At 37.7% G+C, this 22240-nt stretch overlaps 1 protein-coding gene across 1 annotated transcript in view; it reads right to left on the bottom strand.

Annotated features, from left to right (window-relative positions):
• Window positions 1–228: 228 nt before the first annotated feature.
• tcerg1l (transcription elongation regulator 1 like) overlaps window positions 229–22240 on the bottom strand; it is a 98684-nt gene continuing 76672 nt past the window's right edge. Inside the window, exons 6-14 of the mRNA XM_053639634.1 lie at window positions 16270–16395; window positions 12522–12604; window positions 7919–8007; window positions 4047–4198; window positions 2929–3013; window positions 1862–1997; window positions 1432–1521; window positions 1207–1325; window positions 229–385 (exon numbers count right to left, since the gene is read on the bottom strand). Of these exons, the coding sequence (XP_053495609.1) occupies window positions 229–385; window positions 1207–1325; window positions 1432–1521; window positions 1862–1997; window positions 2929–3013; window positions 4047–4198; window positions 7919–8007; window positions 12522–12604; window positions 16270–16395 (1037 nt within the window). The remainder of the gene's footprint in view (window positions 386–1206; window positions 1326–1431; window positions 1522–1861; window positions 1998–2928; window positions 3014–4046; window positions 4199–7918; window positions 8008–12521; window positions 12605–16269; window positions 16396–22240) is intronic.

Here is a 22240-nt window from a genome sequence, read left to right as displayed (position 1 = left end):
AGTTGAACTACCTCTAAAGTCGAACTCGTCTGACTCTGGTGCTTTGCTGTTTGTGCGCTTGTTGTTCTGACAATCCAGAGTTCAAATAAAAACTGCAGACGCTGTAATGGGTTTCATTTACTTAGTCAGATGCAGTGGCATATTGTGTCATTGTGCAGTTTGACTTGATTCCTGTCAAGAAGGCATTCTGTAAAAACTAAATAGTTTCTTTCACAGCTTGTTGAGGCTTCATCTCATCTTTCTCAGTCTCATCCGGTTTTCCTTATCACGCTTCTTGAGCCCGCTGACAAACTGGGAGAAAAGCAGCTCCTGGTCCTTCTGCTTGGGAACCCGTTTGAAGCGCGGGTCTCGGCTGTACTTCTCTGAGAACTCTTTGAAAGTTGACCTACATGGAAAAAGAAGGAATAAATCAGCCAGGCTGTCACAGGCTGCTGGAGCCATCCAATTTTCCATTTCACTGCAGTGATGATATACTCTTGCTCATTGGCACATGTGCTTCTCATCTCCCTGTGCTGCCTTTGTGATTTAATACAGGTATGGTTATTGTTGATTTGGTGGCTGGATATGAACTTGAGTTGAGTTCTGATCTATTTTCATACCTGGGACTAAAAGAAACGGATACAAGGGAATCATCAACATCCAGACATATAGCGATTCTTTCACACACTAGCTTTCTGTGCCAAACTTCAGCTTTGAGTTCAGTGCTGACACTAAACCTAAAGTTCATAATGGTGTGGCTAAGAACTTACAATGCTCAGTGCCTTAGGAGAAACGTATGATCATTTGTCTCTTGTTATCTCTGCACTGGCACATTTTAAATGTCACATTTCCTCTCATGTAAGAAATCAGTTAATATTAATACTCTTACTTCTCAATTGTCTAAAAGGTAAATATGTCAAAGGTATAAATGAATCACCAGAAAGCATATTGTGAAAGAAGGAGCAGAACTTTGTTCAATGTGTAAAAAATAGACCTTCAAATAGACTTGAATTTGAATTCACTCCTTCCAGGAACTAGCTAAGGACCCAAGATCAAACATCCCATGTCAAAGAGGCTTAGACCTGTGCCACAGATCACATTCATTATTAACACAATAGCTGAATATATGAATTTCAAGGCAAGATTGTGGGGCAATATGTTTCCTCTCTAGTACACATTGAGCTAATATAACAATTCAGGCAAAAAGAAGATAGCACAGGAACATACTTGGATGTAATTTTGGACTCTTCAAGTAATTTCCTGAACTGCTCTTTTGCCTGTTGGAGTTTGTTCTTTCTCTCTTTATGTTCTTCTTTTATCCTGGCTTTGGCGAACTGATCAAAAATCTGCAAAGGAATAGAGGGACAGGATTTGGATCCATAAATGGGAATTAAAATGACATATGGGTTAGTAATGCCAAGTATCAAGTGAAGATCTTTAACCCAGTCTTACTTGCTTCCTCTCCTCTGGCCCCAGGAGAAGGTAACGTGGGTCAAACACAATTTTGTGTAATTCTTTCTCCCATGTTGAGAATGCAGACACCTGATATTGAGATGGAAATACAAATAAGTGCAAGCAATAATAAAGGTAATAATATTGCATGCCCAAGCGTCAGCTAAGATCTGTTTACTGTGATTCAAATGAAATAAATTACATAGTGAGGAGAATTGAAATACAGTACCTTGAAAATATTACTTGATCTAGAAGGTTAAGGCAGAGCCAGTGATCTTCATTTTAACTCAAAAATTAACACTGAAAACTCCCTATGAATTTTAATATTGCCCTGGAGCCATATTGAATAAAATGCACCTCTGTTGGAGTTCATATAACTTCATAATGTTGCTCAATAAAGGGTTTTTTAAAGAGCTTTTAGTGCGCTCACCCCTCTCTCTAAGAGCATATCTCTGAAGTGCGTGATCCGCAGTTCGAGTGGTAGGACCATCTGATTGGACGCTGTGCAGCTCTCTGTATTCTGCTCCTCACTGGCAGACACAGAATTACTAGATGGCTCTTCCAACCTTAATTGAAAGACACAATGAAAAAGACATCTGTTCAACCTGTAGAATATATCATGGGTGTTTTCCTCTATCTGTTCCCATCAGTCATCTGTGCTCAGCCTGCTATTCAAATTCAGATTAATTATAATTTCATCAATGTCAATCACACTCTTTGTGGAAATTACATAAATATCCAGTCTCACATATTCCCACACAAGACAAATATGCCAATTCAGGGTCAAACCACTTTCTCACTGCTGTAGAATTGTATTAGAGTTCGCTTGGAAGTGGATCAGGACCACCTCACTCAGGCAGTCTTGGACCGGTTGAGTCAGTTTGCACCCAAGAAGGTGATAAACTGCCATGAGGATGTAAACACACTGTGTTCCATTCAAACAGACAAAATTCTGCATACATGTGGCAGTCTGGGAAATCGCTTCCACAGTATATACTTACAGGCTTTCCTGAACTTTCTTTTTTCAAAAGGGAAAAAGTGAAAAGGGAGAACATTTTATTTCAAGATTCTGTCACACAATGGACATTATGACAGCCAGTATCTGATTACAAACTGAATTCATTATGCTTATGTCCATTTCACTATGGCATGTAACTATTCAACAACTTGATCAAAGTGTGAATTTACTGTGTGAGGAAATCACACTTAACTTGTGAAGCTTGACCACTGTGCTTGTTAAACTGACTCTTTATACAATATGGCCTTTACCGGAAGAAAGATTAGGCAAGGTTATAAAGTAAATCAAACATTTTCTGTTAATCCTTTGGAAATTTCTTTCTTTCTTTTTTCTGTCTGTCTGCCTGTCTTTTCTGTTATTTTTGTCTATGTCTATCAAGATTTCTGTCCCAACATCCAGTGGGTTTTACCCACGGTGAAGCACTCTATAGTCACATACAGTATCAAATGTTTTTTTTGTTTTGCCAATGTGAGACATACTTGTTGCGTTTGGATTTTGAAATATGGTCTCCTTCATCATCGTCTTCATCCTCATCATCAGCAAAGGGGGAATTTGAGCCATCCTCTGCAGATAAAAAAATAAATAAATAAAATAATAATGAAACTAATAAAAATGCAATATATATATATATATATATATATATATATATATATATATATATATATATATATAACATTTAAACTGGGATACATCATCTCAAAGCTTTATGAATGTGCTGTTAGTAAAATATGGGGCAATATATTCTATAATACGTATGCAATAGTTAAGAATGTGCTATAAAGGCCCAGTAAATGTGCCATTCAAACAGTCTCATGCATCCTGAACAAATTGTTCTCAAGGTATGTAATTTTTTAAAAACTTTTTCTCAATGCTGAAACTATCTAAGCAACTAAGAACTGACAAAAAGCAACGTGTTTCCCCACTCATTTATTTTGTATTATCACAGACACACACATATTCATTCTAATGCAATAATCTTAATTAATGTCTGACTATCTATGGTGAGCTCGTCAGCAGGCTAAATTAAAATTATGCAAAAAACATTTTTTTCATAATATTAATCAATATAATAAACTCTAATAAGTATAATACCATCTATCTGTTTTGTCTGAATTAAGAAGTAGAAACATCAATAACTAATCAGCCAGCGACTGCAATAAGACTAAATCAATAAAAGCATACAAGCACTACAGGGAAATGTAGTCACCCATATAATAACTTCCAGACAAGATCTGAACTAATTCAATATGTGCAGAGGCAGAAACATCAGATTAGCTCTTATTAGCTAATCCATGTGAAGAGCAATCAATAGTTTTTTGGGCATTATTCTTCTCGGCAAACAACATTATGATTATGGAGGGATTACGAGTGAAATGAGTTTGTCAAATTGATACCTGAAATGGAAGGTTTGGGGTTTCAAATTGACACCCACTAATCAAGTCCCTGAATAGACACTTGTTTACCAACCTAATCTATTGTTTATCTGTCCTTCAATTAAATAATAGGTTTGGGCAAACTGTCCTGGTAACAAGTGATAAAACTCAAAAACACAGTAATGCTGTATGCTAATAGCACCATGCCAAGAACACAAGCTTACCTGACAAGTCCTTCTTGCGTTTATGTGGAGGATCTTCAATGATTTTGTTGAGGTCCCCCCGGTCTTTAAGATCCACTGGTTTATCCCATACAGACAGCTGCATGGTGGGGTTGAAGAAGAAAACTCTATCATCTCCTGTCCAAACCACACACCTGCAAACACAAAGAGAGCTGAGGAGACTCACAATTACACACACACACACACACACACACACACACACACAGTAAAGAATTTACTGAGATTGAGTGAGACTACTCAACAATGTACTGTGCATTTTAAACCTATATGTATTTATATGTATATATCTATATCTTGTGTTTCACCCTTTTTGGATTGCCTCTAATTTGCATATAAGCAGAAGAGAGGTACAGAGGATACAGTGGCTTGTCTCTTGCACTGTCTACTTCAACACCTGGATATTCCTGGAAATTATGCCAGACTTGTTTTCACTGACTTTAGCTCTGCCTTTAAGTCAATTCAGCGTCATCAGCTATCAAGAAACTACAGTGTCTGCAAGTTCCATTACCACTAATACACTTGATTTATAATTTCCTTTCTAATAGACCACAAGTGGTAAAGGTGGACAATGCATTATTGACCATTATTGTTTTCAACACTGGCGCCCCTCAGGGGTGTGTACTTAGTCCACTTCTTTATATTCTCTATACAAATGACTCTCAGAGTCCAGTCACCACCACTCATTACTTTAAATATGCAGTTGATACTGCCATTCTTGCATTCCTTAATAAGGACAATGATTCTTTTTTGGACTATCAATGCTCCATAGCACATTTAGTACATGGTGTGATAATAACTTTCTCCACCTTAATATCGCAAAGACTAAGGAACTGGTTTTTAGCTCTTCCAAACCACTGCCCCATCCTTCCAGTATTATCATTAACGGAGAGATGGTTGAAAGGGTGGAGCATTTCAGATATCTGGGCATTACATTCGATAAACATCTCAACTTCAATCAGCACACTCGTTTTTATGAGTGCTGTCAACAGAGACTCACAGTTATTTGTAAACTTAAATATCTGTCTGTTCAGCCTAGTCTTCTTCTTCTTCTGTATCAAAGTATTATTGAGCCGGTTCTTATGTATGGTGCCATTTGTTTCTTCCATATGCTAACAGTTACCAATAAGAACAAACTCTTAAAGATAACTAATTTAGTGAGAAAAATTATTGGTATTCCCACCCCTAATTTATCAAACTGTGTTATTTCATATACGCTCTGGAAGACATATAAAATTTTAAATGATCCAGACCACCCACTTTATCAATATTTCAACCCCCTTCCTTCTGGCCGCAGGTATAGACTACCCATGTGCAGAAAGGCCAGCTATGGTAGGAGCTTTGTTCCTATGGCTAAACGAGTGTTAAACACAGGTAATCAGCCATTATGATGTCATCTTATGCTCTGGCATTTGTTGTATGATCCTGATGTTTTACTTTTGTCCCCTTCTCTCCTCTATGTCTGTGATTATTTTTGATGGTTAATATGTATGGTGTTGCTGTGTTTATGTTTGTTTTTTCTCTATGCACCCAGATTTAATGCCCCTTGTGCTGTTATAATAACCTCCTGTGGGAAGGTTGGGGGAAGAACCACATATGGGTGTCATTGTCAGGTGTCCACAGACTTTTGGCCATATAATAAGTTTAATAACTATATACAGTATGTATACCATGTATACAAAGTTTGCTTTAACATGTATGTCTGACCTTGTCTTCCTTTACTCAGTTTGTTTATTGTCGGCAGTAACCATTTTCATAAAAGCCTTGGTCCATTTCCATGGAGTGTTGTCTGTGCAGTGTTCACCTGCCGGTATGATCGGAAACTCGTAATTGAAACTTGTTTCCATTCACAGCGCTAATTTTATAGCACTGTTATGATATTACTGTACAGTTTTAGACAATGTAAGGGTCTTTGGTTAGCTCTCTGGAGGACTCCTTAAAGGTTGTATGTAAAACCCTACAACAAAGTGTTTCCCTAGCAGACAATGTTGGAAGTAGAATCTTTTATCTATCTATCTATCTATCTATCTATCTATCTATCTATCTATCTCTCTATCTATCTATCTATCTATCTATCTATCTCTCTCTCTATCTATCTATCTATCTATCTATCTATCTATCTATCTATCTATCCAAAGAACCCTTGAAGAAGTCTAGTCTCGTCTCAACAGCATACTAGAGACAATATAAAATCAATATTCAGTTTAAAAATGTAGGTCCTTTCTTTGAAAAGTTCCTTTCATCTCTTACCTATATGACTTTCAAACAAAATGATTTAGATGCTTCCTGCCATGGATGCATGATGCAGTGCTCAGGAGTGCTGAAAGTAATTTGATGTGACTTCCAGCTAAGCATGACAAACACATTCTGACATTTTATTTTGACTCACATCACCAGATATACGGTAAGCAGCTTGCTGAACATAGTCATTCCAGCTTTTAGTTAATATTGCAAGTCCCACCTTTCAATAAAGCTAGCATAATCAATTTGTGGCACAGTTTATATCACATACAGATGGCAGATGTCTTGATACTTTGTCATTACTATATTAATAAGATCACCAAAACATATATATAAAACTCCTCCAATCATACTGCAATCTAATCAGGGCAAATCAGGAGCTGAATCAGGACACAAAACAACTGCATGCCCTAAATCACCTTAAGGCTTTGTGCTATATGAGCATTGCAGGAAGTAGATAAACACAGTGCAGCTTCAGCAAGAGTCTTTCTGAACTGCGGTCTTATACAGTATGTATGAATTAAAGCCTGTCAATTGAATTCTGCCCCACAAGTCAACAAAAATTGACACAAACCATTATGCCTGCTGTAAACTGAATTTGTGTTGAGGGGACAAGGGGCTTGGACTAGGGGCTGTTGAACCAGAGGGAAATAATGGGCTTTCACTACAACAGTATTGCTCTGATTCAGATCTGAGATGGGGAGACATTAAATGAGCTAAAATTTGCTACTTAGTTATGTGCAATGTGGCACTTTAGATGCCACAAGTGCAGCAGAGATGTGGAGGATATTAGCTTGTGCATTTATTACTGGAGCACATAACAGAGATCAATGCTGCAGAAATGGTGTGAATTCTCTGAATTGTGAAAATGTAGGTGCTGATTTAAGGTTTGCACTGAAAAACTTGGTAACTGCAAAAAAAAAAAAATTAGAAAAATAGAAAGGATTGTCTCTTTTGGTTGTGTCTAAATGGGTGAAATAGCATGCCTTACCTGTTTTGCATGACTGCCTTAATGAATATGCAATTTAGATTATTTCTACTTAAAAGTGCAAAAAAACAGTGTCAAGGCAAAGAGAAAAAATATCACTTAAAGTGGAGCTTGTTAAGCATGAAAGAACAGAGATGTGTGGAAGAACAGCAGGTATAAAATGTGACAATTTCTGACATTTGAAGGCATAATTAAACCATTTACTAAAGGTTCATCAAATAATTAAAAAATAATATCACCCCAGTACATTTGCTAATTTGCTAATTTGCTAGATTACAGACTCGTGTTTGTTGTATTTCATGTTCCTATCATATTTTAAACATTTTTCATTATGTCTCTCAGCCATTCGTTACCATTATACTTAACACACTATTACTTATAGGTGACGTAAAGATCCAAGCTCACATTCAGCACATGCACAAACCTCAACTTAATATTGTTATGTAATACACAACATGCCCACTAACTGCACATGCAATTTATCACACTACACACACACACACACACACACACACACACACACACACATTAGGGTACTTTAAGTGGGATGTTAGTGAATTGGGGCCCTAATATCAATAACATGAAAAACTTTCTAAAAAATTTAATTACAAATGAAGTGATCACTTACCATGGTGATCCCGGCACTGGAGTGGATGCAACTGGCCGTTTGTCTTTAGGAGAGCTGTCAATATCCATGCTAATCTTAAACTGCTCATCCTACACATACATTTTTTTTCAAAACACACACACACACACATGTTCTGCATTACTATTCTAGAGATGTACACATTTATTTCTGAGGTATAAATAATCACAGCACTCTATTCAAAGTTCTATTCACCCTATTTTGTTTTAAATTGTTTTAAAATTCATTTTGTGATTAAAAAAAAAAAAACATGGTGACAGTCAAACCACTCTTCAAATCCACTTTAACCACAATAAACCTTTAGTTTAGCACAAGAAGCCCGCAAGCCAACTTTAAGTGCTCCAACATTCACCTCAACATCTTGAAAAGGTCTTATTCCCAATTAATGTTTATTCGCTGTGCACTTGTACTCCACTGATTATACAGACGTGAAGTTCAATTAACTTGCCTAGTGCAAGGGTTAGGAGGCTAATCCCAAAATGTGTAGAATATATTACTGTGTGATAAATGATTTAGACATGTTCAGCTCTCGACAATGGACAGACAGCAGTCAATTACTAAAACCCTGCCTGACCAAATGACACAGATTACTGATTCTCCACACTGGGGGCTGCTGAACGACAATGCGGCTGGCCAAATGAATTGGTGCTGTGAGAAAATTTTACTAATTACAATCTCTGGAAAGGCTAATAAGGGGTATTGTGTACAATGTTGAAAGGACCAAGCCTTTCTTAAAGACTGGCACTAGCTATTTGACTGAACAACCATACACTGTAAAAATACTGTTAAATTGAAAGAAACATAATGACAGTAAAATATATTTACAGTATTGTTCTTCACTGTATGTTCCAGTCATATGTATATTGTAAATGAAAAATAAAATATAATTGACTACATTTCCTTTTGCCCATTTGGCTGACACTCCTATCCACCACCACTTATAATTGAGAGAGAAAACAACTTAGTAGATTTGAAGATTATGGATCTTGTCAAAGGAATCAAACATGGCAGCTTGGCAGTGCTGGGATTTGAACTCATGACCTTCTGAACTGTAGTGTGCCACCTTAACCACTGAGCCTCCTCTTCCCTCAACTAGCATATACTGATTATACCACCTCTACTGAATTAACTCGCACAAAAAGACAAATTTCAGTGTTTTAGTAAACCAAAAATTGGAATAGCATATAAACTTACATCCAAGAGGGGATGTGTTTTCCTAAAATAGTCATCAAAAGGCACTAAAATGCTTGATTAGTTATGTCAACATAAAGGGAACCTTTACCATTATCAAATGTGTCTACAATGTTGATACCCACTATGCATTGCATTTCCTAGTATTGTATTGTAAGCTAAAGCACTGCTATAATTGCCCAATCATTTACAGTACAATTATGTTAAATAATAAAACATTATTTTGGTAGTTGAAGTCCAAAGATATTAGAAGGTACCACCAGTGCAAGGCTCAAAAGTAAGAACCAAAGCATAAGAACGCTCCAAGGACAAAAGAACTTCCTTGCCACACCAAGCAGTAGTGTGGTTCATTGAGAACTATAGGAGACAAGATTATATTGTAAACTTGCTGACAACACCTGACACCTGTTATATACACTCACCAATTCGTATTAGAGTTGGGGTACTCGATCATAGACCTGGTCTTGAGCCCAATTATGAACAAACTGGGACTTGTCACACACTTGGGTAAATTTGTACTTGAACTTGACATGGACTCGGACATTTTGGACTCTGAAATTTTTCTGTGTGCGTGTGTCAAGTGTGTGCGCACAGAAAGACCCTGGTCAGGCAGGGAGACATCGTGCGAGTATCGAGTTGAGTTCTCTTTAGCGGCTTATTACACTTGGGTGGTCAAATAAATACGTACAAATCATGTCAAAATGCAGGTCTGGCTGAGTATTCAGGCAAACACAGTCAGTTATGTCTTAAGTGAATGTAAACAGTTGGGAAAAAAATCGGAGGTGTGTCAATACAGTATATTAGATTTGTGCATAGTGACAGCAGTCTAATAAACCTGCTGCTGTCTGTGTCATTAATGTTAATCAAACAACAAAAGACAAAGAGAAAATCACTCCCTCACTCATTTGACTGAATAAGATTTTAATAAGAATATTTTAATGAGAATCACTGTATATGTCATACAGTGAAGTTTAATTTATTTGACATTTAATTGCTTTATTCAATTTCAGTATCGCTGATAGACCTACCTGAGAAAACATATCGTTATTGTGAAATAAGATTGTAGTCATATCACCCACCCCTAAACATTAGTATTTGGTGATTCCAGTCTTGAATTTCAAATAAAATGTGAAACGTACTTCTTACTGTAGTAAATATTATATCATAAACCCTGCTGATAGGGATTTTTTTTTTTTTTCCATTTTAGGAATTAAAATAAAATAAACAGTTACAAGAACAGAGCTGTGTTCAGAAATGAGTTTGTTGTGATTCATAGACAGATTAAATGCAGTAATAAAACATGAAGCTTGTTGTTAAGACATGCTGCTAAATGTAACTCCACTCTCTCTCTCTCTCTCTCTCTCTCTCTCTCAGACTATACAACTGTGCAGTAGAGGCATCAAATAATTGAAATGTCACCTCAAACTGGAGGACACAATACACTGTGATACAATAACAAAACAGGCTAATTTGTATTTTCATGCACTTGTAATATAATAAAGGTTCTACATATACCTCTATATCCCTTTTATTCTTTGAAAACATTTTTTTGTATAGGAAACCAGTTGAGGTGCTGATGACATTAAATAAAAATATTAAATGGCAATGGCAAGATTTAGTAGTGGTCTTTTTTGTTACATTTATGTTGCCATTGGTTTGTGAAGGTTACATTATTAATTAAACAGTTCAGTGTTGAGTTACAATTGCAAGTTCAAATCTTTTTTCAACTTTATTAATTTCTGGACTCGGCCATTAAGGACTCGATTGGTTAAGGACTTAGTCTCGACTCGAACACGACACAGGTGGACTCGGATCCAACAGTACCAATTAGTGCCTAACATTGAATCTGTGAATACAGTAGTCCATTGTATAAAACACTGACTACATTTACTAAGTATGTGCAAGGCACCTGAGAGGAGATGTTACTATTCTCACTTTCCTGTTATATATTTCACAAAAGACTTTTGCCTGGATACTTGTATACACTGATCAGCCATAACATTAAAACACTGACAGGTGAAGTGAATAACATTTTATTATCTTGTTACAATGGCACCTGTCAAGGGCATCAAGATTAGGCATCAAGTGAACAGTCAGTTCTCAAAGTTGGTATGTTGAAAGCAGGAAAAATGGGCAAGCGTAAGGATCTCAGTGACTTTGACAAGGACTAAATTGTGATGGCTAGACGGTCAGAGCATCTCCAAAACAGCAGGTCTTGTGGGGTGTTCCTGGAATGCAGTGGTTAGTACCTACCAAAAGTGGTGCAAGGAAGGACAACTGGTGAACCAGCATCATGATCATGGGCACCCAAGGCTCATAGATGCGCATGGGGCATGAAGGCTAGTCCAGTCCAGTCCCACAGAAGAGCTACTGTAGTACACATTGCTGAAAATCTTAATGCTGGCTATGAGAGAGAGAATGCACAGTGAAACGCAGGTTGCTGTGTATGGGGCTGCGTAGCCTCAGACCAGTCAGAGTGCCCATGCTGACTTATGTCTACCTCCTAAAGTGGGCATGTGAGCATCCAAACTGGAACATGGCGCAATGAAAGAAGGTGGCCTGGTTTGATGAATAATGTGTATATCATCTGCACAGCCAGATGTGATTGTGTGTGTCACTTACCTGGGGAAAATGGCATCAGAATGCACTATGTGTAGAAGGAAAGCCAGTGGAGGCAGTGTGATACTATGGGCAATGCTGGGAAACTTTGGGTCCTGGCATTCATGTGTTTGTTACTTTGACACATATCACCCACCTAAACATTGTTGCAGACCAAGTGCACCCCTTCATGCCGGCAGTATTCCCTAATGCCAATGGCCTTTTATAGCAGGATAATGCACCCTGCCACACTGCAAACATTGTTCAGCACAAGACAGACCTACACAATAAAAGGCAGGTAGTTTTAATGTTATGACTGATGGCTAGAATGACACTACTCAAGCATGGACTAAAGAATCTAGCAACATGATGCTCTTGTAGTCTATGGCCGACTTTTTAGATGGTAGTCACCCAATGTAAGATCACTGTATTTTTTAGATTCAGTCACAAGACATCTGAAAGAGAGGAGTACAGTATCTCCCTCCAGTCTATTTAAAATGGTACATTTACCACAAAAACTTTGCAATAAACTTGCCCAACATACAAGGAGAGTCTCTTGTTCTTTCAGCACATACATGTGATAATGAAGCCATCTTAACTGGACACTAAATTTGAGCTTATCTAATATTTCAGTTTGACTTTCTTTTATGAGCAGTTAGATTCAATTTATGCCAAACCCCAGTTATGGAAATAAAATGAACTGCACAGTTGTGCCAATTTAGAGGCTGTTAATGGTTACACTGAAATAATGATCAGAAAAAGCTAATGAGGGAGAAAGTGAATGATGATCACAAACCTCGACTTTGTCCCCTGGTGTTGAATTGGAGTGCAGCACCAATGCTCCTGTGCAGGATGGCTTCCTCAATTCCAGTTTCTTTTCTAAGAGGAAGCAAGCAGATGTTAAGTCTTCAATTCTTCTTGTTTTTTTGTTTTTTTTTTCCAGTTTAAATTCTCATCAGTCCTAGACGTTCAGTGTGCAATCAGCAGAGAGCTTGCATGTTAAACCACACTTCAGTCCACAAGAATGACAATGTAATTTAAAGTGGTGTTAAGCAGGCTTATTAAAGTACTTTAAGCATGCAGTTGGTCCACCAATTAAATCTTCATTTATAAGTAATCTAGACAAGGCGAGTACAGAATGAAAATGGTGCAAAAAATCTTTGGACATGAAAGATATAATCATATATTCATTTATAAGCACATCTAGATGGAGCAAACTAAATGATCTCTAAACTCTTCTGTGTAACACAATGTTTTTTTGTTGTTGTTGTTTTCTTTTCTTTTCCTGAAGAACATTTGCAAAACTTAACCGGTAGAGCCATAGCCTAGTTTTTAGGTTTTTAAATAATTTAAAATAATAATTAATTTCTAGGTTTTCCTACTCTTTAACTCCAAAAGGAATATATATTGTATGATACTATTTTTTCATCTTAAGCTACTCAGAAATGATATGATTAAATAGATTATTAGCATATTTATAGTCAAATCTCATGAGTAAAATGCAATTTGTGCATGTCTATCTTTTTTTTCACTAAACAGAGTCTGGAACATGCTACATTTTGATGTTGGGACATGCTATGCCTTATTAATGAGAAACTATTGAAATTTAGTGCAGCACACAAATATTTTTTTCAGTAATGTTTTGTGCCATGTTGCCCTTGCTCTTTATGCTTTAACAATGATCTGATGCTTGACAAAATAATTGAGGAAATCATTTTGATTTTGAAAAACTGTAAATAAATAAAAAATGACTACTATTTCAAAATAGGCTCCATGTTAAAGCGTTAATGAATGTCCTGGTTACACAATTGCACTTTTTGACTATATAGCCCACAGTTATAGAAGGGAATTATTATAATGGTACTATTTGTTGTCACCCAGATGAGGATGGGTTCCCTTTTGAGTCTGGTTCCTCTCAATTTTTCTTCCTCATATCTTCTCAGGGAATTTCCCCTTGCCACCATCACCTCTGGCTGGCTCATTAGGGATACATTTAAAATTAATATACTGAATTTATATATTTCTGTAAAGCTGCTTTGTGACAATACACATTGTTGAAATCACTATACAAATAAAACTGATTTCAATTGAATTGAAGTACTATAATCAGAGATGGCTCTGACATGAAATGAGAAGTGCTGCTAGATCTAAGATCCATCCATCCTTCCTCTATACCGCTTATCCTTCCTTTAGGGTCACAGGGAAACCTGGAGCCTATCCCAGGGAGCATTGGGCACAAGGCGGGGTACACCCTGGACAGGGTGCCAATCCATTGCAGGGCACAATCACATACACACGCTACGGACACTTTGGAAATGCCAATCAGCCTACCATGCATGTCTTTGGACTGGGAGAGGAAGCCGGAGTACCTGGAGGAAACCCCCGCAGCACGGGGAGAACATACAAACTCCACACACACTGGGCCACAGTGGGAATCAAACCCCTGACCCTGGAGGTGTGAGGCGAACGTGCTGACCACTAAGCCACAGTGCGCCCTTAGATCTAAGATAACTTTCAAAAATATGTTACCTGAATCATGTGTCACCTGAAAATGTAACTTCCAGTACCAGTGATCTCGAATCATTTATTCCTGAGGGTAACAGGTAAAGCCACTGTTGTACTTGTTCTTATTTTATTTATCAAAGAATTGTCCAAAAGAATACTTCTATCCAAGTCTAAAATGTGGGGATTTTTCATTACAACTCGGGGAAACTTTTTAAATTCATGGACACATGAGAAAGTACAGATGTCTCTGGCATTTAATCTTACTCTTTGGGGTGTGAAGACATTTGAACCTTTATAACCTCTGATTATTGATGTGAAGCAATTCAGCACAGTGCCACTGCTGGAGCTCATTCCACAGCTTCTGGGGTTTATTATTGTTCTGTTTTCATTGACATTTGGTCATTGTTCTGTCTGCAAAGCACACAGAGGTTCACTCAGGAGGCAATGTGTTTTCCATGTTTAAATCATTGCATTCAGAAGCTCCTGACTCCACTAAGACCTCTTAAGAAACCCCTTTGTTAAGTGTGCTGTGTGAACACTTAATAAATGCCAATCCGTTTGGCTCAGGAATTGAGGCTATGGTACGGCTTTACATTATATTGTACTAGAGTTAAGGAATTAAAGTGAAACAGGTCTTGGTGTACAATAAAACTCTGAGCACTGCAAATAAAATACTATTTGTTTCTGCTCCAGCATGATAAAATTCTACCAGAAATTCAATAAGACTACAAAAATTCATGGAGACCAGCAACATTCCACCACAATGATGTGTACATATTGTTTCAAGTACTCTCTATTTGACAATGACAATACAATGACAGCGCCATTTGAATTCTACTGATGTCTGATTCTATCCTATACAGTACAGACATTCACTATTATTTCACACTGAAATAGCTGGACATTTGTTTTACATTGCTTCATAACTGTTCACCGGTTTATTATTATTATTATTATTATTATTATTATTTGTATTCCCATAAGGGTCTAGCTGCCATTCAGTTTTAACCTAGATAGAACTTTAATAATAGTTAGGTCACAATTTGCATGACTCAGTACTTATAAGAGGTAACATAGTTAAAGTTATGGATAGAGGAGAGATAATTTTAATAGATTTTAATAGTTTTAACACTGTTTTAATGTTAAATATTTCAACAAGTCAGCTTAACTTTCTGTTTAGGCTAGGCTCCAAAATTGATATTTTTGATTTGTATTTTGTTTACCCATGCATCCATCCAAAATAAATAACACTCACTCATCTTCCAGTATTTTTTCTTCTTTTAATTAAAACCTAACCCTATCAAACTACATTTTTCCCCAAACTCTCCTATTTTCAGAACTTTCTTTTAAGAATTTCTACCATTTATCATTCACCAAATCACTCACATTGCAAGGTCTGTCTAACACAGCATGTGATCATCTGCTCAGCTCTAATGAAAGGAATCCTCGATCTGACAGACAACAAATGAGGCCCAACTCTGGAATCCAACGGGAACATGATTTTGTCTGATGATGTAACTCTGAGCTAAATCTGGTAGCAAGAGCAAATCATAGCAAAATATTTTGTAATTTATTAAATAAAAAACCTATTTTTCTTCACCTTGACAGATGTGTTTTGAACCATCGTTTTGGGATAAAATGTCCCTTCATATTCTCTCTTCATAATTCAAATGATTTGCTAAAAGCCTCTAAAATTTCCAACTTACACACTCCCTGACTTAATCTAAATATGGATGTTGTGCAAATGAAAGCTTAGTGCAGTGTGCTTCATTGGATCACCCCACATTAGCAGAATGGATAAGATGCAGAAGGTAGTAATATGAATCATTTGAACAGCCATCCAAAGTCTAGATATAACATACTTGTAGGTGTATTGAGAGAAACAGAATTACACCTAATGATTTCTATAACTCCAGTTGCAATATCTGCTACCAGAAATAAATGATGATTTAAAAAAAAATAGATATTTTTGGTGAAGTTGGTTGCTCTGCATAATCTGGCAGCAGTTCAGACAATTCGATCGTTGAGGACATGCTCACCTGGAGCCTTTTTATCTTTCCAGTCACCAGCCAGAAGGGTCAAAGCAGGGGCAGAGAGGGACCTCACAGCAGTGAGCTGTGTGGGCAGAACAGGAGTCAGCAGACCTTCCCATGAGCCTCGAGGTCCTATGAGTAAAACAGAGAAAACAATCAGATTTTGCCAGAAAAATTCAGTAGAATCTTGCCATTATATCTCTCTCTCTCTCTCTCACTCTCACTCTCTATGCTGTTGAGGCATTTTACTGACATAGTTCCAGTCACCTTAGAGGGAGAGATGATGAAACCTTAATCCTATAATGCAATATTTCTAATTTCTATCCTGATAGGTGTGGTCTCTTCCAGGATGACTCCGCCCCCACCCACAGGGCACAAGGTCTCAATACATGGTTTGATAAGAATGAAAATTATATAAATCATATGCTATGGCCTTCTTGAAATCTCAACCAAACAGAACACCTATGTGCCTATGTTGAGTTAACATAGTCTTCCTGTCAGCTCAAATCAGTTTGGCCATTCTTTATTCAGTCTTTAATGTTTAACCTTTTGTTACAAAAAAAAAAATCACAAATATACTCTGCTCTCATGGATATCAAATAATTGCAAAAACACGGGTTTATCAAAAAAAAAAATCTTTGTTAAATATAGGTGTGCAACAATTATTGGCACCCTTTTAGTCAATATTTTGTGCTACCTCCCTTTGCCAAGATAACAGCTCTGAGTCTTCTATAATGCCTGAGGAATTTGGAGAATACATGGTAAGGGATCTGAGACCATTCCTCCGTACAGAATCTCTCCAGATCCTTCACATTTCAAGGTCCACACTGGTGGAATCTCCGCTTCAGTTCACCCCACAGGTTTTCTATGGGTTTCAAGTCAAGGGATAGGGATGGCCATGGAAAGACCTTGAGTGGTCAGTAAACCATTTTTATGTTGATTTTGATGTATGCTTTAGATCACTGTCCTACTGGAAGATCCAACCACGGCCCATTTTAAGCTTTCTGGCAGAGGCAGAGTCCATGATGCCATGTATCTCAACAAAATGTCCAGGTCCTTTGGCAGAAATATAGCCCCAAAACATTAAAGATCCACCACCATATTTAACCATGGGCATGAGGTACTTTTCCATATTGCACCTCTGGTGTTTATTTCCAAAAAGCTCGCTTTTGGTTACATCTGACAATAGAACCCGATCCCACTTGAAGTTCCATTAGTGTCTGGCAAACTGAAGAGTCTTGAGTTTGTTTTTTGATGAGAGTAGAGGCTTTTTTTCTTGAAAGATTCTTCAAATATATTTTTCATATATGAATTCATAGGGGTGCCAATAATTGTGGCACACATATATTGAACAAACATGTCTGTTTGTTTTTTTTTTTTTTTTGATAAACCTGTGTTGTTTGCAATTGTTTGATATCCATGAGAGCAGAGTATTTCTGTGAATTTATTTTTAGCAAAATATAAAAATGTTAAACAATAAAGACAATTTTTTCACAGCCTTCATATTTACCAAGGGTGCCAATATTAGTGGAGGGCACTGTATATGCAGTACTGTGCAAAAGTCTTAGGCACATGCAACAAAATGCTGTATATAATAATAATGAAATTAAGTGTTTCTCCATTTACAAAATACTATAAAGAGCAGTAGGAATAAGTGAAACAAGTCAATATTTTGTGTGACAACCCTTTGCTTTTTTTTTTCTTTCTTTTTTTAAGTAGTTTCAGGTAAAATTAGTGCAGTTTTATCCCTTAGGGTGCATTAAACTTTCCTGCTTATGTTGTGCTTATGTGTAGACTAAATATTAATGATCCTTGCAATGTCCTTCATTACCATTAACACCCATGGGTCAGCCAGACATTATGTTTCAGTCAGATTTTCCATACATACTGTACAGTAGCTCATGCATTCTTTGCATGAACGTACTAGTGATGGTTATCTGTGTTATCTGTTATCTGTTTTTCATTGGCTTCAACATTTGTACAGTATGTTGTGTGGGCTTGTTGGAGTTTTTAATGGCTTATTGATTACTATTTTTGGATAGACAATGTGTCAATAACAGTAACCACAGCAACACAGCTATAGCTTAAAACTGTATGTCAGGGGTTACATTTTACCTTTATTTTCTTCCCCATTTTGTGTATGTTTACATTGCTTAAGCAATGAAGAGTGCAGTTAAAGAAATAGAGTTGTTGGAAATCAGGGCAAACTTACTTAAAAATAAAACAAATGGTTTGAAAAAACCAAACTGAAGCTTGTTCCCTCAGCTTGTTAAAATGTTAAATTCATGTTCAGTCTGAAACGCTTACAGCTAATGTCAAACATAATTAGCCTTTCCAAATATGACTTGATTATGGCCCTGAATTCAGACAGAACAAGAGAAAATATAAAAGCCTGAATTTTGTATTTTAAATAGAATAAATTGTGAGCAGCATCCATCCAATTTAAATGTCCAATAAATACAATGTCCAAAGATCATCATTTGGGATTAGCCTGTGGAGGGTACAAAAGTAAATTTTATGATGAGGGACTAAAAAATTCCCGGAATTGTTAAAAATATAGTTGCAATACATTTGTCACAACATTTCTACCATTCCTGGAAACATTTCCTGTAGTCATCTTTTGTCATCATATCTAGAGCCTCCTGTGTTTTTTTCTGGATTTCTTCAACAGTGACAAATCTTTCCCCTTCAATCTCATTTTTAATTTCAGGAACAAAAAGAAATCGCAGGAAGTGAGATCTGGTGAATATGGTGGATAGCAAGCAATAACCACATTGTATCTGGTTAAAAACTCCTTGGTTTACAATGCAGTGTGTGCAGGTGCAATGTTGTGGTGCAAGATCCAGTTCTGGGTGAACCACTTCTCCAGACATTTTTTCCTGATGCTTTCCCATAAACACTTTAGCACTTCAATGTAAAATTGCTTACAGTTGCAATCAAAATTACTCAATCCCCATTGGGAATCAGGTTCATTGTCAAAATTTACAGACTTTCAGCTGGTTGCAATTAACAAATCAAAGAAAATCATTGAAATAGTTCAACATAATGAATGCTTCAAGTGGTTTCCCCAAATTCAACTGAAAATGCAACTTATAATGACATCTCCAGTCTCAAAATCATTCAACCCCTTCATGGCAAGCATCCTTTATACTTATTAGAGCACCCTTTTGCTGTTATGACCTGCTGCAAACGAGATGCATAGAGAGACAGCCGCTTCTGGCAGCGTTCCTGAGGAATCTTAGCCCATTCCTCATGAGCAATGGCCTCCAGTTCAGGAATATTCTTAGGTTTGCGTGCTGCAACCGTCTTCTTCAAATCCCACCAGAGATGTTCTATGGGGTCAAGTGACTGTGATGGTCCTGTAGAATCTTCTAGGACTTCTTCTGAAACCAAGCCTTGGTGGAATTTGAGGCATGCTTGGGAGCATTGTCCTGTTGGAAGGTCCAATGATGTCCAAGCTTCAGCTTCCTCCCAGATGGCATGACGTTTTCTCCTAGGATTTCCTGATACTTCAATGAATCCATCTTGCCTTCCACACACTGCAGGTTTCCAGTGCCAGAGGATACAAAGCAGCCCCAGAGCATCACCGAGCCACCACCATGCTTGACTGTGGACAAAGTTTTCTCTCTTCATTCTTCTTCCTCCAGACATACTGCTGATCCATCGTGCTGAAAAGTTCCAGTTTTGTTTCATCGCTCCACAGAACAGAATCCCAAAACTTCTGTGGCTTATTTATATGATTTTGAGGTGACTTTTCTTGTGCTTTTGGGTCAGTAGTGGTGTACGTCTTGGAGTTCTGGCATGGAAACCTTCTGTGTTTAGTATGCACCTTACTGTGCTCACTGAAACCTCAGTGCCTGTTGCCACCAAGTCTTGCTGCTGGTCTTTTGCAGTCACTCGAGGGTTTTTCACAACCTGCCTTCTCCAAAATCTGGTTGCAGCTGTTGATAGCTTCCTTTTTCTTCCCCGTCCAGGTATTTCATGTATTTTCTGCCCATAAAGTTATGAAATGTACTGACACATTACAGTTTCACTGAACCATTAACATATAGTTGTTTGATCAACTGGTCCTTAGCACGATCAGCTCAGGCTAAGAACCACCTCCACACACACACACAGTTTTTGACATTGTCATTAGAATAAGAGAATCACAGCTAGATTTAAAACCAAACTCAAGATAAACTTATTCATATAGGAATACTGAACTGTTAAATATATGCTGACTTGCTTTTCACTATGATCTAGCTACAAATACACAGTAAAATGTAGCAAGATATTTGTCTTATGAAGGTGAACAGCTTCAGTTTAACACAAATATCTTCACTAGGAGAGGAGTGTGACAATTATGGACTAAGCTCCATCCTGCACAGGGTAACAGACGGGAAGATTATATATGAGTGGGTGAATGGATTTGGGGAGAATAAAGGACGTCAGTTCTGAACACGGTCAAACACGCGTATGCAGTTCCTCAAAGCATCTGATATTTTCCCCCAGCTCTGGCATATTTAGAGGACAAAAATGGCAGAATTGCTATCAAAAGCTCTCCATAAAAAGCTTTATGTCAGAGAAAAAAAAAAAAACAAGGTCATTTGAGAGACTGAATAAAAACAGATGAAAATTTTCAGTAAAATCTGCAATTAAATATTTTTCTGTCTTCAAACTCCTATGTGCACTGTTAAATATATGCTCATATATGTACACACAACAATCATATCATTAAAACCACCTGCCTAATACTATGTAGGTTTGACCTGTCAAGGCATGTCATGGCATGGACTTCCCAAGACCTTTGAAGGTACGCTGTGGTATCTAGCACCAAGATATTAACAGCAGATCCTTTATGTCAAGTACGTTGAGAGGTGGAGCCTCCAAAGATCGGACTTGTTTGTCCACCATATCTCAAAGATGCTTGTTTGGATTGAGATCTAGGGAATTTGGAAGTCAAGTCAACACTGTAAACACTTTTTCCTGTTCCTCAAAAAAATTCTGAACAATTTTTGCAGTGTGTCAGGGTGTATTATCCTGCTGAAAGAGGCCACTGCCATTGGGGAAGACCATTGCCATAAATGGGTGTACTTGGTCTGCAACAATGTTTAAGTAGGTGACAGCCATCCACATGATGTTAAAATAAACATGAGTCATCAGACCAGGCCACCTTCTTTCGTTGCTCCATGGTCCAGTTTGGATGCTTACATGCCCATTGTAAGGCACTTTCAGCACAGGGGTCAGCATGGGCACTCTGATCAGTCTGCAGCTACACAGGAAGTTGTGATGCACTGTGTGTTTTTTCTATCATACCCAATATTAACTTTTCAGCATTGTGCTACAGTAGCTCTTTTGTAGATTGGACCAGATTGGCTAGCCTTTGCTCCCCATGTGCATCAGTGAGCCTTGGACACCCATGACCAAATCACATAGACCTTGTGCTCCTCCACCTTCCGTTCGAGGATGCCCCACAGATGCTCAATAGGGTTTAGGTCTGGAGGCATGCTTGACCAGTCCATCACCTTCACCCTTAGCTTCTTTAGCAAGGCAGTGGTCGTCTTGGAGGTGTGTTTGGGATCGTTATCATGCTGGAATACTGCCCTGCGGCCCAGTCTCCGACGGGAGGGGATCATGCTTTGCTTCAGTATGTCACAGTACATGTTGGCATTCATGGTTCCCTCAATGAACTGCAGCTCCCCAGTGCCGGCAGCACTCAACTTCTTTGGTCGACCATGGTGAGGACTGTTCTGAGTGGAACCTGTCCTGTTAAACCGCTGTATGGTCTTGGCCACCGTGCTGCAGCTCAGTGTCAGGGTCTTGGTGATGTTCTTATAACCTAGGCCATCTTTATGTAGAGCAACAATTCTTTTTTTCAGATCCTCAGAGAGTTCTTTGCCATGAGGTGCCATATTGAACTTCCAGTGACCAGTATGAGGGAATGTGAGAGCGATGACACCAAATTTAACATGCCTGCTCCCCAGCGGTTTAGACA

The sequence above is a fragment of the Ictalurus furcatus genome, chromosome 13, assembly GCF_023375685.1.
Source record: "Ictalurus furcatus strain D&B chromosome 13, Billie_1.0, whole genome shotgun sequence".
NCBI lineage: Eukaryota > Metazoa > Chordata > Actinopteri > Siluriformes > Ictaluridae > Ictalurus > Ictalurus furcatus.
The sequence above is the reverse complement of the archived record's forward strand: the minus strand, read 5'-3'. Positions and strand labels throughout refer to the sequence as shown.